Source organism: Pteropus medius, unplaced genomic scaffold, assembly GCF_902729225.1.
Source record: "Pteropus medius unplaced genomic scaffold, Ma_sr-lr_union100, whole genome shotgun sequence".
NCBI lineage: Eukaryota > Metazoa > Chordata > Mammalia > Chiroptera > Pteropodidae > Pteropus > Pteropus medius.
In genome coordinates, this window is record NW_024349796.1 from 5,371,530 (window position 1) to 5,388,723 (window position 17,194).

The following is a 17,194-nucleotide window of genomic DNA, read 5'->3' on the forward strand; positions in this document are numbered from 1 at the left end:
TTCCAGTTATCATGCCTTCTGAGGTCATCTCTTCTATAGGTTAAACATCTCAACATCTAAAGTTTCTCTGTTATCAGACTTTACATATGCATTCTCTCTTCTTCTGTCTCACAGCACACACACACACACACACACGCACGACGCGCCACGCACACTGAGCCCACTTCCTTGCCTCTTCTTCCTCCTTCCTTGTTTCTCCCTTTACTCTTCAATTGATGTATTCTGTTGGTTGATGCATTTCTTAAAATGTGGTTCCCATTTTCTGGATAGATTGTTTTCAGCAAGTGCTTTACTGAGCAAATATTTATTGAATCCTCTTTTGTAAATAGTGTGGTGGTAAACTATGTGAAATTTTAAGTAAGTAAATATAGCATACAGTCCTGACTTTGAAGTCTGGGGACACAAAACATAAGACATAAATGAAAATTAAAATAATGTAAGTTAAATAATCATTTAGAGCAAAAGTATAAGAGATGGAGTGAGTTCGGGTTGTGAATTGCTAAATGAATTATACAAGCAAATTACAGTGAACTTAGAGAAATGAATAATAAGCTTAATTCTCACGGTCATTTCTAATTGTTATTTAACTCTTGTTATGTGCTATGGACTTTACCTATATTATTCTGAATCTTAAAATAATTGTGATTTGGATGTCATCTGAAATGGATGTTGCTCCATTTCATAGATGAGGAAACCCAGCCTTAGAGACAGGAGTCAGTAAGTAGCATAGCCCGATTAAAATCCCAGTCAGACCGAGGCTAGAATATCTGCTTTTTGTATAAAAATATCACATTTAGCTCATAGGAGAAGGCTTTAATGGTGGGGCTTTGAAAATATTGAGACTGCTTCTCAGCCCCTCTCTCCTACTGGGCTGCAAGGATGATAACAGCCAGGCTTTGCCCCCAACGTGGGAGAATATTCTTTTGAGGGATTCTAAACGGACCAGATGAAAACATCTGCAATACTGAAATTGGGATATTCTGCCAATGAAACAGCTAAGCCGGATCACCCCGGCATACCGAGCATCTCATCGGCTTTTTAGCACCTTGCTACTGAATGCGAAGAAGTAGCCAAGGATCTGCGACATCCTTTAACATGAATGTCCAAGACCAGTCTGTACAAGTGGAAGAGAAGAAATTTGGAGGAAACAATACTTAATAAAAGGAAAATCCTTCTTCCCTAAATGATCATTAATATTGTCTGAGAGATAAGAGAATGTATGGCATGTATAAAAAAACTTATGCTACCAGAAAGGGATATCCGGGGAAAAAGCTTTTGAAATGAAAACTATGATAGTAGATTAAGAAAAAAATCAGTAAAAGAGTTGGAAGGTAAAGTTGAAGAAATGCTCTCAAAAATAGGAGAAAAAAGTCAAAAAGCTGGGATGCTAGAAAGGAAAGTGGAGAAAACTATAGAATCATTCAGAGGGTAAACATGTAAATAATAGGAGTTCCAGAATAGAAGGACAGAGAAAATGCAGAGGATGAAATTATCAAAGAAACAACTAAAGAATGATTTTATAAAGGTGAAAGACACAAATTTTATATTTAAAGCGTTCACTGAATGCTCAACACATTGTTGGAATATAGGCCCTCTCTTCAAGGCACATCGCATCCCTGGGGATGGTAACGAGTGATGAGGTGAACTTATACGAACAGTACACGTCATAAATGGTTACTTGGTAATTTATAGCATGCCGTGTTATAGGATACTGTTATCTAGAGGCAGAGACTAATGTTTTCCTCAGTGGATATATTTTACATCTCTGGAGATTTTCTTCATCTAGACCTGGAACTTTGTGGTTGTTTAAAGCTTTTCTTACTGGATGTGACTAAATAGGTAGCTGCCATGTAGCATTCTCGTTGTCAAATCATATTTTAGGAACAGTTGCCATTGCCTCTGGTATTTAGACCATAATCTTACATAAGCCTCCAAATCGGTTATATCAGTCACTATTGCATGGTGTCCACTGGATTTTTTTTCTCATAAATTATTTATCTTTTCATTCATTTCTTTCTTTATCACCTCATTCCATAATGGATTTAAATAATTTAAGAACACATACAATGAAACGGCAGCAAAATCTGTGGAGGACTAAAGAAAGAACCTACAAGTAAAGAACCTAAACCAGGATGAAATAGCTAATGAGCAGATACTGTTGAGTTCTGTTTTCATAGTTTCCATGCTTATCTTTACTTCTTTTTCTGGAATAGTTGATTCATGTGAAAATGTCCAAATTTCAAATGAGACTAAGATCCTAAGGGCTCAGGCACACCAGCTGTTGGTTGAATAGAATCTCTTTTTCAGGGCAAATTAAGCTGGTTTCATGGAACTTAATGGCAAATGTGTGCTTTGCTGTTTGTTTTAAAGTTAAATACTGGCTTGAATAAATTCTTGGGATGGAATGTAGTTTTTGAAGTAATCTCTCCTTACCCCAGTTCAAAAATAAAAACTGAAAACCTGAAAACAATTCACTTATTCATGGATTTCTCCATAACTCCTATTTTTCCCCACTGCAGTTTATTTCATCTTCAAGATTTGTGATTAGTTTTTATTAGCTTCACCTACTTAATGTTAATAATGTTTTATATAACATGAATAACTCTAAAGTGTGCTGATACATCGTAGAAAATGGATCATATCTATTTTAATAGAATTTATTGAGGGAAATACTGCAGAATTCAGTTCTAAATAGTTTTGCATCCCTTACCCCATAAGAATTTTATGAAAGATAGGTATGTGCTGGACCTCCACAAGGGCCTCAGGTCAATTTCATCACTTTCAGATTGGATTTGTGGTCTGGTTGGACAGTTATCTTCTCAGAATATGTAAAATCATTATACTTTCACAATGACATAGAAACATTTTGAGGCTGGAGTCACATTTCAAAATCGGAATTTTTTCATACTGCTAATGGAGGAGGTATTTGTATAATATCCTGAAATTACTAAAGAATAGATACTGTTATAGTTAAAAATTGTTAGCTGTAAATGAGCTCAGGGTGTACACCGTTATTTGAATCATTTTATGTAGAGATAGTTATTACATTACAGCACATGTGGTATTTCAGTAACAGCGTGGAATTTGGGCTACCTTCAAAGGCAGAGAGAATAGTCCCCAAAGACCACCCTTACTTCTGACATCCATTGCAGGTTTGGGGGGTTCCCAGAACCACCCTCAGTTCTGATCATTTGCAAGGACTCACGGAACTCACTGATAGCTGTTCTGTTTGCACTTACGGTCATAGTTCACGACATGGAAAGGATACAGATTAAAATCAGCCAAGAAAAGAAGCATGTAGCGGGTACCTGGTGTACTCAGGAGAAGTACTAAGCACATCCATGTGTGACAGCAGCATGGAGTATTGCTAACCAGGGAAGCACACTTGAGCCTTCAGTTTCCAAAGTGTTTTGTTTTTTTTTTTTGCAGGGGTTGAGGGTGGTCTGAACATATTGCCTGCTTGACTGACCTTTAGTCTCTAGCCCTTCCCAGGGGTTGGAATTTTACCTTTAGTTTCCAGTCTCTTTCGGAAGTAAAACTGATACCACATGCCCTGAATAAATTACAACCCTTATAAATCACATTGTTAGACTGCCTGGTGGCTAAAGCCCTTAGCAAACAGGGACACTCTTATCAGGCATCATATTTTTGGAGGCTAGAGATCACCTCCCAGCTAGGGCAAAGGCCAGACCTCTCATTGGGTAAGACTAGTTCTTCACTACACAGGTCTTTAGTCAAGGCTTTCTTACTGCAAGATAACTATATTTGGGCATCTCCATTTAATATAGCACTTATGCAATGGACACAGCAACAGTATCAGTGAGAATATGGCCGTCACTGTATGAAATAGCTTGAACTATTTGTTTCGAGTTGTTATCACTTTTTGCAGCATGAAATTGATTTTATCAAAAAAAGGTCAAGTGTATAAATTTTGAAACAAGTTGATTTCAATAAAGACAGGTGTGCCTGGATAACATAACAGCACATAAATACTTTTTGAAATAATGTCATATTGATATGTTAGTACCATCTGTTTGAGAATTAGTTGAAGAAACTTCAGAATTAAAAATACATATTGTAAGTCGGTGGCTGATTTCATCATCAAACAGAACATGCTTGTATTTAGTTAAAATGGTCTCTCTCTTGCTTCGTGGTATCTAACACAGAGTATGTGAGTTCTGATAGATGTTAAATGTATTTTTTGGAACACCATGATTTGTCAGTATATCTTATTCAATTATGTGAAGTAGAAACAATTATATTATCAATAAATATAACTATGTCCATATGCAGCATAAAAATTATTTTATGAAGCCACATATTAACTACAAAGAAAAATCTATTTAATTATTTATGATTATCTGTTAGCATTTCTTGTATAAATAATTATATAGTATTTTTATAAATTGACAGTTTTTACCCATTAATTTATTTTTTGCCTTCTGTGTAGTGGGAAAAGTTTCTCATCATTCAGTTTAAGCAGTAGAAATGTCTCGGTGAATCTCAGGTATTTGGTAACCCCAGCACAAAGTACTATCTGTGGTACATAGTGAATATTCAGTTGTTAGTTGACTTAATTAATAGAAACTATAGAAGAAAATCAATGAGATGAGTGCTTAATATAATTAATGCTTTATTCAGAGTGCTAAGACATAAAGTTTCAATGAATATTCTACTTGTTGTCTGACGGTATGTGTTTCTCCAAAATTCTTATGTCAAAGCCCTTGATCCCAGTGTGTCTTTGGGAAGTTATTAGGATTAGATGAGGTCATGAGGGTGGACCCCTCCTGGTGGGATTAGTGCCCTTATAAAAGGAGGTACCAGAGAGTGTGCTCTCTCTCCATGTGCATACAACAAGGAAAGGCCATGTGAGGACACAGCTAAAAGGCAGCCTGTAAGTCAGAAAGAGAGACCTCACTATAAGCCAAACTCTTCTGGACATTGATCTCGGACTTTCAAGAATCTAGAATTGTGAGAAAGTAAATTTCTGTTGCTCAGGCCACCCAGTCTTTGGTATTTGTTATGGCAGCCCAAGCTGACAGGGACATTACCTTAGGAATAAAAGGCAGTTTTTATAGAGCTTGAGCAGGACAAGTCAGCTGGAGGGAATAGTTAGTCAGTCAAAGGCAGTTCTCAGAAGAGGAAGCAATTTTTCTTGCTGTTTAGCAGCTGGTGGTTGGCCAGGTGGGATTTATTCAGAGTAGTAGGGGCTGATATGGACAAAGGAGAATGTGCAAAACAACCGGGCTGGGAGAGACGAAGTCATAGGAGGTCCACAGATGAAAATTCTGTGCTTTTTAGTGTCTCTTACAAAACACTATACTTAGCAATGATTAGTTCTCAAATAAGATACTCTTGACAGACAGTTTTAGGGTTTTTTTAGTGATATATTATTGATAGAAATGTAAATATTTATAATAGGTTATGTTAATATATAATTAGATAATGAGCATAAATATAAATTTGCTCAAGACAATTTTTTTTGCTTGAAATAAAGGATTTTTATTTTGAAATAATTATGGATTGACAAGAAATTACAGATAGTACAAAAAGATCTCATATGCCCTTTACCCATTTTCTCCCAATTATCATACGATAGGACTTTTTCTTTCAGTGACAGTGGGTAGCAGTTTAATCTCTTTTGTTATGCCCAACTCTCTGCTCATCTCTTTTCCACAGTCTCTTTCCCATGTCTTGTCTCCTCCATAATTTTATGGTAACCAGAATTGTGTTAGTTTTTATTAGTTTTTTAATTATTTTCATAGAATTATTAAATAATATTTTCACTGTGCAATGGGAAAGATAAGTTTGAGAAGTTTGCTGACATAATTTTATGAGTAACTTTTCTCAGTTGTAAGGTAAGCCTCAAATTCATGTTCCCATTAAGAATTATAGTGTATGACTGACAAAAAGGCAATTTATGACATAGTTTTACCAGTGCGAATTTCCTTTTTCTTATCACTGATATAGCATTTCTTTGACAAAATTGAGGCAATTCTAGTAAACAGATCAGTTATAATATTATAATACAATATGCTGATTTTCTTCTAATAAGTATATAAAGGAGAAGATTAGGAAGACCAGAAAATAAAAGCAGCCTACTCTCCACCTCATATAAATGTTGAAAAGGGAACTAAGTGGGAAACATCGACACGATGTTGATGGGAAGGAGAAATACACGTCCTAAGTGAGTAATTCTCAGAGACCAGTCCCTGTGCAGAGTTCCGATGTGTGGCGTCTGGACTGGGACCGAGGTTCATGTAATTAAGTAACCTATCTAATTGATTTTGATGTCCAGGCAGAGTTGAAAACTGCTTTAAAGTTTAATATTGTTATAGCCACATTTTACTATTCTAGGCATAATATTAGTAATGATCAGGCTCTGGTACTGATGTTTTAGTGATGTAATAAAAATAACCTACAAAATATTGCCCTTTCAATATTGTTTTGGAATAGCTTTTTTTCCCTTAATGTTATAAATAAAAAATATATCACTATAAATATTAATTTTGACTTAAAGTTTTAAAATTATACTGTTCCATTTAAGTTAAATGTAATTTGCTTTTGCTTGGGGACAAGGAAAGTTACTGATTTCAGAAACTTTCATGATAATTGATATGATTCATATTTAAGTTAGAAAGAAACCTGGGTAATGATTTTATACTGATAATGTAGAGATTTTATCTCTTCTAAACATTCCTATCTCTTTCTCTGTTTTCCTTGATTGTCAAGGTTAGAATGAATATTTTGCCTGAATTTCCCTTTTACTCCCTTTGCCGACAATGCCTGGTATCTCGCTGGCTGGCTGCCACCTTATGGTTCTGAATGCCAGATGTTGTTTTGCTCCTTATATCAGAAAATGGAATTTGCTGGCCCATTGTTCCATTTATCCATTGCCCTGTAACATGTGTTTTCCAGAAGCAGGCGTAGAGACAGAATGTATAATGCAAGGTGTATTAGGGGTTAACATCTGTGGAAGGGAGTCAGAGGAAATAGGATTAGGCAGAGAGAAGAAATTAGATTACACTGCCAGCCAAAGCCTCAGCCAGCCACACTAGGAGTTCTGGAGAGCTTGGCCCATCAGAGCTGTTGCTCTTATAGTTGAAATGGCCAAGTCTGTATTTCTGTATCAGTCATTCAGTGGACATGCGCTGCCAAGCAAGTCAGGCCTTTTGGGGAAGAGGCTTTCTGCAGCTTTGAATGAGCTGATGGTTGGGAGCTGTCTGCTGATATCAGGCAAAGCCCTCCATTGAGGGAGAAGGCAGCATGTCTCCATGTCTACCATAGACCTGGAAATAGAGTAACTAACATAAAACAGTGGTCACCTTTTTGCTCACGAGTGTATAATTTGGGCAAGACTAGGCAGGGACTGCTGTTGCTCTTCTATTTAGTATGAGTCATAGTGACTCACCTGAGGTTGGAAGATGCACTCTCAAGATGGCTCACTCACATAGCGAGCCAGTTAGTGTGGCTCATGGGCTGGGAGTTCAGCCAGAGCTCTCAGCCCGGGGCCTTTGTCCTTTTCACATGGGCCTCTCCATGGGCTGTTTGAGTTTCTTAGCAACATGATGATAAGGTTCCAAGAGCAAATGTCCCGAGATAACAAAGCAGAGTTGCGTGGCGTTTTTCTGACTGTTCCTTGGAAGTCTTATGGCCTCACTTCTCCATACTTGGTTTGTTGAGGCCGTCACAAAAGCCTACTCAGCTTAGCAGAGGGCATGTACACTCCCAGTCCCAAGAGGGGCAATTTTTGAAAAATATAGTCTGTCACATTATGGAGCTTAAAGGTCCAGGGTGCCTTAGTTAGACATAGGGTTGGCTAAGTCTTTTAGAAAAACTAAAAAAAAAAATTTTTTTAAGTGAGTACCATAATAAAAACATACCTATATAAACTTCTTCTTGATGCATTATTGTCACTTAGTTGCAGTTTATCTTTGTTTTTTATAGAAGTAAAAGGAAAACATATTATAAAATATTTAGATGAAGTTGAACTTCATTCCAAATTGAAGGATGAACTTCACCCTTAAAATGTAAGACTAATATATGAAAATATATACATTTCCAGTTTTTAAAAGATTAATTGGCAAAGATTTATTAAAGATGTAATTATTGTGATTTTGCCTAGAAAACTCAAATTATAGTGATTTAAATATACAAGGAAGGGTAGTGACTGAGTAAGGACTTTCTGGACCAAGGCCCTTGCAGAAAACAACGATAACATCTGTACATAACAGGAAACCCAGCATCTTAACGCGCTAGAGAGTGAACTGAAGGAGGCAGAACCTGATTGGAAGTACACGTTTGGACAAGGCGAGGTACACGAAACGAGGTTTTCATTTTCGCAGCTTTATCTTGGGGCTGCGTGAAGACCACATGATGTGCAGCGTGGCATGGGGCTCGGTGCGGTCTTTGTGGCCTGTAGAATCAGAAAAGTGAATTCTGAGAACTGTTCTCAAGAGAGGAGATCCAAAATCTGTCTCTCTTCAGGTCTCGTTGGCCCCTGAAACACACATTCTTTCAAAGCTGCTCAACTAAAGACAAAAGATACGAACTGAGACCAGAATTGCTGCCCAAGAACCAGAGTTTGCAGCTTAAGTGAGATGAATCAACAGATAAAACAAAAAACTCTAATTGGAGAAAAATAAAACAATCCAGGATCCCAACATTCATCGTGTTCAGGATACCATTCAAAATTATCCATTGTACAAAGAAACAGGAAAATGGAACTGATTTTCAAGAGAAAATCAACTGAAACAATTTCTGAAATGACCCAAATGTAGACACTAGCAGACAGGATTTTCAAGCGGCCATTGTAACTATGCTCAATGAAGTAAAATTAAAATTGCTTACGATAAAGGAAAAGATAGGAAATCTCAGCAGAGAAATAGAGACCAAAAAAAAAAAAAAAACCATGGAAATTCAAGAAATGACAAATACAGTATCCGAAATGAAAATTTTCAGTGGATATGCTTGACAGCTTTTGTGGAGATGACAGAATAAAGACTTGGAAATTAAATAGATAGATAATTACTGAGGACAAAGAACACAAGAAAAGATTAAAATAATTTATTAGTTTAGATAATTGGATAATTTCAAAAGGTGTTATATACATGTATTTTGAGATCCAGAGGGAGAAGAAAGAGATTGGGCCCCCGCCAAAAAAACCCTGAAGAAATAATGGCCCCAAATTTGTAAAATTTGATGAACGACATAAATCTATGTATTTGAGATGCTCAGTAAACACCAAAGAGGATGAATATGACTAAAGCCATGCTAAGGTTCATTATAGCATAATTGTTGAAAGCCAAAGACAGAAGTAAATTTTGCAAGCAGCAAGAGAAAAGTGACCCATTACGTAGAGAACAAAGATTCCATTAACAGAAGAGTTCTCAGAAGAGAGACTAAACTAAGATTTCTGCATCCAGTAAAAATGTCCTTCAAGAATGAGAGCGAAAGACATTTTTAGGTAAATGAAAAATAAAAGACTTTGTTGTGAGCAGACAAACTACACGAAATGCTACAGGAAGTTCTTCAGGTCGAAGGGAAATGATACTAGATGGAAACTCGGATCTGCAGAAAGGAATTAAGGCACTGAAAATGTAAATATCTGGATAAATACAAGACTATTGAAATCTTGCTTATTTCTTATTAAAGTCCTCACAAAACATACGGCTGCTAAAAGCAAAGTTACAACATTGCCTTACGGGGTTTATAACAAATGTAGATGTAATAAACATATATGACGTGACAATCGTAACATAAGGATGAGGGGGTGTAGATATGAATCACAACATTTTTTTTGTGAAGTAGTTCAACACTAATTCTATGAGAATTCTGAAAAATAAGAAGGCATGTCATAATTCCTAGAGCAACCATTGAAAGAAAAATAAGAATTTATAATTTTTCTTGAACCCATCAGAGAACTGAGGTCACAGGGCAAACATATGACCCGAAATCTAAGAAAAGACAGATGCCTCCAAGGAGAAAATCACTGAGGTAGAAGAGAGAGCAGAGAACCTAATTTTAGGGAAGGACAGCATTAGGGGGCCGAGAAGTAAGCTTTTGGAATGAGAACAGGCAGCGAAGGAGGCTGAGAAGAATGGCTGTTAGTTGAGAGAATAAATAGAGGAGAAAGTGGTAGAGTTGGCAGAATAATCAGCAGTGTCAAATGTCAAAGAGAAATCATGAGATTTGAAAAGATTCTACTGTATGGGCAATTAAAAGGTTATCTTAGAATGTTTTCTGCGTAATCAATAGGAAAGGAAAGGAATACTTTATTTATTCATTTATTTTTACGCCTACAGCACCCAGTCTTCTTAGGTGCAAACTTTTTTTTAACAATATCTTTTAAGCACTCGAATTCCTTTTAAAATCTGATCATTTCAGTGGTTATGTAAGAACAAGGACTTGGATTTTCTTGGGCAGGTATAATAATGATAGATAACTTTATAACTACAATTTTATTTAAAAAGGTTTTGTCAAGTACTTACTGAATGTTAAGCCTTTTCTTATGTAGCCCTTTAAGATGCAAAAATCATAGTTCAATGGCGAAGTTATTTGTAGAGAGACAAGAATAGGGAGATGCTCACCTACTTTTCTTTGGTCCTAGCTCTTCCTACCGAGCTTATACTCAGGATCTCTTTCTATCCTCTACTCCAGTGAGAATATTCTTATGAAATAAGATGGATTGTTGGTCAGCAGGTGCAGCCACACCTCCCGACATTTGTGGGCATTTGAACCTGTGGCCTCTGTTTCACTTTGCCCACATTTCAAAAACCTGGAGTGCAAAACGAACCAGGGCTGTCCCTGCATAGGTGAGGCCCAGTTCAGATCATGCTTTGTATCCTTTCTCCCAGATATTTTTCTTTTGGCCACAGTGAGATTAGATTTAGATGAAAACGATAGTCCTGAAGGAAAAGGGGAATTGCAGAAGGTCCAGCCGTAGTCTTTGGTTGAAAGAGAAGGAAGGGACATATTTCCCTTTGAGGTCATAAAGTGCATGAACTTGTACCCAGTCACTTAGGTCACAATTAACGTCAGCTAGATGGAAAAGTCATCATATCTTCCTCCCTATGAGTTCTTTAAGTTCTACTTCATATTAGCATTGTACTTTGTTCCCTGAACAAAAATAAAACAAGTATTTTCAAACCAACCAATAACTAGGGGCTCATTCATATCCTCCTGAGATTAGGAGAGTTTCTGTCTTCTCATATAATGACAGTTTAAGGAACATAGAGACTTCTTTTTCAGCCTTGGAATAAACTGGGTGAATATGTGGAGTGAGTCGACAGGCAACATATTATGTACGTGAAATGTATAATTGTATTTCCTGTTGGACAAGCAGAGACCAATTAGTATTATAACGTGATTGATTTTGTCTGTGATCTTGATATCCATTAACTGTATTGACTGAAAAATATTGCTGACTGCATACGATCATGGTGTCTTACTCAAAATATTTTCACATTCTTAAATGACTCAGACATTATACACATGTATTTTTGGTTTTAATCAATTTTAATTAAACAATACTAAATATATTAAAATGCAACTAGTATCAAAAAGATTATATTGAAAAATAGCCCCTCCTCCACACCTCTTATGCCTGCTTTCCAGTGGCAGGCACATTCAACTCTTAAGCTATTTTTTCATTATTTAACCCCATATCTTTAATATACTGGTATCTAATGCCAATAATTCTTAATATAAATTTTAGACATAATATTTACATTTTGGAGTTGATTTTTTTAATCAAGAAGAGTTGTTGAATTTACTAAATACAATGCTTTTTCAGTAAAATAGGAATAGATGTATGCTTCCTAAACATGATATATGTGTATCTCATACCTCAGCAGTCAGCATCGTGCTTAATAGATAACATCACTAAAGTCAGGACATGCCAACTATGTCCACTGTCACCAATATTATTTTACACTGTAGTGGAGATACTAGCCAAAGAGGCAAAAGAAAACATTAGAAGTGTAAAAGTAGTAAAATTATCACATTTATAGATGATACTTATACCTGGAAAATCAAAGAGATTTAACCTAAATGGTAAAAACGTTCAAGGAGGATATCAGTAGCTTTTGTAGTCTAATCCATGGAGTAAATATTTTCTGCATGCTACTTTGGATTCAGACTCTTTTCCAGGTGCTGAGAATCTAGTAATGAACAAAACTGGTAAAATTTCCTGTTTTTGTAGAGTTTCTAATCTAACAACAATCAATAATTATAAAAAGATATAGAAGAAGAGATTCCATAATATCTAAAAATACAGTCTACTTAGGGATATGTTTATTAAAAAATATATAGGCTTATATACATAAGTACACAGTGAAGAAGACTGTCCCTATCAGATATTGAAATGTCTTTAATAATTAAAAACATATTTCTACATTTTTCATGAATCAAAAGTCTAATAATAGACCCAAATACTTATGTGCATTAACATGCGATAGAGGTTGCATCTCAGATCAGAGGGTCACTAAATTATGTGTGGAGAAAATAAAGTTGGGACATACCTTTCCTGGGATATGGGGACGAATTCCAAGTGGACTGAACATCGACATGTACAAAATGAAACTTAAAAGTTCTCTTATGGAATGGAACATGGGAGAATTCCCTTATAATTTCAACAAGGGTAAAGCATTTGTAATTATAAGTCAAAATTCACAAAAGCATTGAAGAAAATATTGATAAATTCAGCACACACAAAAGACTTCATAAGAGGAAAAGTTTATACACAGAGCCAAAAGACAGATGTTCACTGGGAAGAGAATTTGTGACTCATATAATGGGCAAAGGGGCAATCTTCTTAATATGTAAAGTATTCCTGAAACTGTAAGAAAAAGACCACAGTGTAGTAGAAAAATAGACAAGAGAGCATTTCACAGAAAGAGTACTACAAATGGCTCCTAAATATGAAAAGGTGGCCTCACCGATAGTATAGAGAATGCAAATAATGATTTTACTACTACTTTTCACATAGAAGATTGGGAAAAAGTCCAGATATTTTACAGGCTACTCTAGTAAGAATCTGTAAGGGTGCTAAGCACTCACACGGGATATTCCTGGGAATGTAAATCAGGTCAGCTGTGATGAAGGGCCGTTTGGGTGTATCTATCAAAATTTCAGATGCTTGTATCTTTTGACTAGAAGTTCCACATTTAGAATTTTATCCTAAAGATATCATCACCTTTGTGAAAATGACATGTCCAAAATTATTCACATTAGTATTATTTATAAAAAGAAAAGATTGGGAAAATTCAGATATTCATCAACAGAAGACTTGTTAAATTATGTCACAATCATACAGTAGAATACTAAGGAATCACGAGGGCTTTGCTTTTCTAATATGGCTCCAAGATATGTTGTAAGTGAAGAAAGAAATGTACATAATATAACATTTGTGTAAAAGTTAATATATTTGTATTTGCTTGTATATACATAAAGAAAACTGAAAGGATAAGTAAGAAACTAATTCTGGTAATTGTTTTAGGCAGTGCAGAAACTGAATGAATGGGGAACAGGTGATAACTAACTAAATACAATTAAATCAAAACATAAGTAAAAAGCAGTCTATATGTTTTGAAACTTTGAAATGCATTCTTTGTAAGCATAGATAGAGGGAAAAATCACAATGGAAATTACAAAATATGTAGAAGAAAAAGAAAATGATACTGCATATGAGAACATGTGGATCTACTGTAACTTTCTTTCTAATTCAGGTTTACTTTGTTCTTCTTTTCTAGACTCCTGAATTAGAAAAGGCATTAACTCACTTTTTAAAAAAGTGTTTCCTTTTTACATAGTTTCATTTAAAGTTAGAGAGTTTCAACATTAGAAAACCTATCAGCTTAATATACTATGTCAGTAGATTAAAGGAGAAAACCATAAAATAATCTCAGTACCAAAAATGACAATAAAATTGAATATACATTTTTTATACTTTTAGCAATTCGAGAGTTGAAGGTAATTGTTCTAACTTAATATTTGAGTTTCCACTGAAAGTCTAAAGCAAAAATCATAATGGTGAAACATTAGAAGCATTCCCACTGAAAGGGAAGCCAAACGAGAATGCTTCTATGAAGAAGATCCTATTTACGATAGCAACAAAACTATGAAGTACCTAAGACTGTAGATAATAAAAGATGTGTAAGCTCTCTGTGGAAAAAAGTTCATTATTCAAGGACATAAAAGAAGACTCCTAGGTAAAGTGTAATAATGTATACATGGATCAGAATAGTTGTATTGTAAGAATATCATTTCTCTTCAGATTAATCTGTAAAATCAATGACTCCCTCCACCATGGCCAGAAACAGAAGTCATATAATCTTTTAAAAAAATTTATCTCTTTAGAATAAAGTTTCAAAAGTCAAATTACTGGTCTAGAGTAATGACACATTTTCCTGGCTTTTGGAATGTATTACACTAAACTGCTGTCATGGTAGGAAAGCTGCCACATGTAATACTTAAAAGAATGGGTATTGCCATGGCCAATAAAACTTTATTGACAAAGAGGCAGCAGGCTAGATTTGGCCTGTGGATCCTAATTTACAACCTGTGGCATATGACACACTCACAGAAGTTACTTCAGTAGTTAAGGTAGTACTTACACTAGCCCCATATCACAAGTGGGAAAACTGAGGTGTAGAGACCTTAAGTGGCATCATTCAAATTAGGATAACCTTTCCATACTCCCATCAACCACATGGCTGTAGAATTTTTTTTACATATATAATGTTTATAAAAGATTCTTTTCTTCCTCTAAAAGTAAAGTCAATCGAGAGGGTCTAATCTCATAGTTTTTGACAATTGTAATCTTCAGATTGTGACTGGAAATTGTATTGTTGGGTCTTTACAAAAATCATCTTATGTATGATTTTCCCAGTGTTTGCAGCACTTTTCATCATTCAAATGTAGAAACAGATACAAAGACTGGTATGATTTAATTTGTTAATAGTTAAGTTTGGGTATCTTACGAGCCATTGACTTACCATCTAGAAATCGCTTTATATACTATAGGTCACTATTAAGCAGTTGTCTTCCAAAATCAGCTTTATGAAGCAATTTCTTTGTTTTGTCATGATCTGCAGTAATTGAGGATTTATTTACATTTACATTCAGGATCTAGGAGTATATTTTTCCTTGTTCAATTTCATGGACTAGAGGGTCGTATGATTTGTAGATATCAAGTAATTGTGGCTCTTCTCTGCATGCAGAAAGTAGGCCTACCATAGTCACACTGGAATCTTTGCAAATGTAAAGATGGTTAAGATTATTTAACTGGAATGAAAATTATCACAGTACTTTTTATCTCCAGGAGAAGACTGAATTTACATGTGTCTAAGAAGTTTTAATATGAATCAAAGCCAGGATTTTAACCCATAAAGTAGTCAAATAGATGTTCTTAGAGTATTAATTTTAAAAGAAGTTGAGATTTTTCAGACAAAAATGTTATCTTACCAAATATCCGATTATGTTTATTCTTCCTAAATAAAAATGAGATGTATTTGTTTTTTCAGAGACATCAAACCTGACAATATATTGATGGATATGAATGGACATATTCGGTTAGCAGATTTTGGTTCTTGTCTGAAGCTGATGGAAGATGGAACGGTAAATAAAGATAAATCTTAAATTATTTTAGTCACATTTCCTTGCTACTTGTCTTCTTTATCTGTTTAGAAACCATCCGTTTATATTATCTATCTATCCATCTATCCATTTGCCTTTCTGTGCTTCACCCCCTTCCACAAGTATGCTTTCAGGCATACTTATTCATAATAGAGCTTGTCTATAAAGTCATATGCCATTTCACCTGCTTATAGCAGTGACCTTAAGATTGCTACATGATGCCTTTTATGGGACCCTTGTTTGTTCCTTCTTTAGGTAAACTTTATTTTTGTTCTTGAGATATTTTCACATTTCTGCACGGATAAAGAAAATAAATCCCACATGGAAAAAAAAGAGACTTCTTTATTTTTATTTCTTTTATCTTTCTAGTTGTCTAATTTTTCTGAGGGACAATGTTAAAAAAAAAAAGAATGCTTTTATTAGAAAGGCCTCTAGGTTGATTCAGTCTCATGTTACCATTTGCTTTAGTTCTGCTAACTCTAGGTCCTTAGTTGTTTTCTTTCATTTACTTAAAAGTTTATATGCCCTAATTTTATTCCTTGGTTTGTTTTTGTTTTTCTTTTTACTTCAGTTTCCTGGCTGTATAGCAGAGGTCCAAATATATATCATTTTAATTGGCAGAAACTTTTTAGAGAGCAGTTTTCTGTAATACATTCAAAAACCCATGAAAATGTCACATTATTTTAGAATAATAATTTGACTTCTGAAAATTTATTCTAAAGAGAAATTTTTAAAAAAGATTATGTGATTTCTGTCTCTGGCCATGATGGAGGGAGTCATTGATACCAAATTGTCCTCTCACTATGAACAACAGTAAAACTGGGCACAATATGTGAGACAGCTATTTTCAGGCAGTGGGCAACAGGCAGTACAAGACTGTTACCCCTGCGAGAAGTGAATTCATGAGTTACGCTTCACAGTTTCCCAAGATTGGGACAGTTTGCTGACTCTGATGCAGAAAGCTAGAGTTAGAGCAGACTGTATAGCTCTCCTATAGATCAGAGTCAAGTTAGCTGAGGCAGCTGGAATCTGCGGGCTTGACATTAGAAAGGAGGGAATCGTGCAGAGAGAGAGGGCCTAAAATATCCATGGAGGGGCACCTCATGAAGGTTGGGGTGTACATTTGCAGAAGACCATTTGATGTTACCCATTTAAAAAACATTACTGGAAATCAGTGTTGGTAGAGAAACAATGCTAAGGGAACATTGGAATTTTGGCTCCGGAGAGCTAGTTAACACCTTTATAAAATGTGAGACTTACTCTAAACTTGTCTAACAGCCTAAATCCAAGCCATGAAAACATTCATAGAGTTTGAGAGTGGTCCTCCCAAATATAGGGACTTGAGATGAATTTTAGACTTTCTGTAAATCTGCCCTCAAATAGTATAACTGTGAGCCAACCCATGATTAAGGAGGTCAGTATCTTTTTTTATCTAATTAAACAAGAATTAATATTCTTCAGAGGGAAATAACAGAATTCATACTTTCTACAGTGTCTTATTGACAGTGACCAGCATTCAACCAGATATCACTAGATCAAACAAACAAGGAGGCTCAGA

The 17,194-nt window shown here is 35.3% G+C and overlaps 1 protein-coding gene across 11 annotated transcripts in view; it reads left to right on the top strand.

Moving 5' to 3' along the window:
* Positions 1–17,194, top strand: part of CDC42BPA (CDC42 binding protein kinase alpha) — a 223,853-nt gene that overhangs the window by 82,701 nt on the left and 123,958 nt on the right. For all 11 annotated transcript variants that reach the window (XM_039883267.1, XM_039883271.1, XM_039883265.1 and 8 more), the window contains exon 6: positions 15,525–15,618. In XM_039883267.1, coding sequence (XP_039739201.1) covers positions 15,525–15,618 — 94 coding nt within the window. The remainder of the gene's footprint in view (positions 1–15,524; positions 15,619–17,194) is intronic.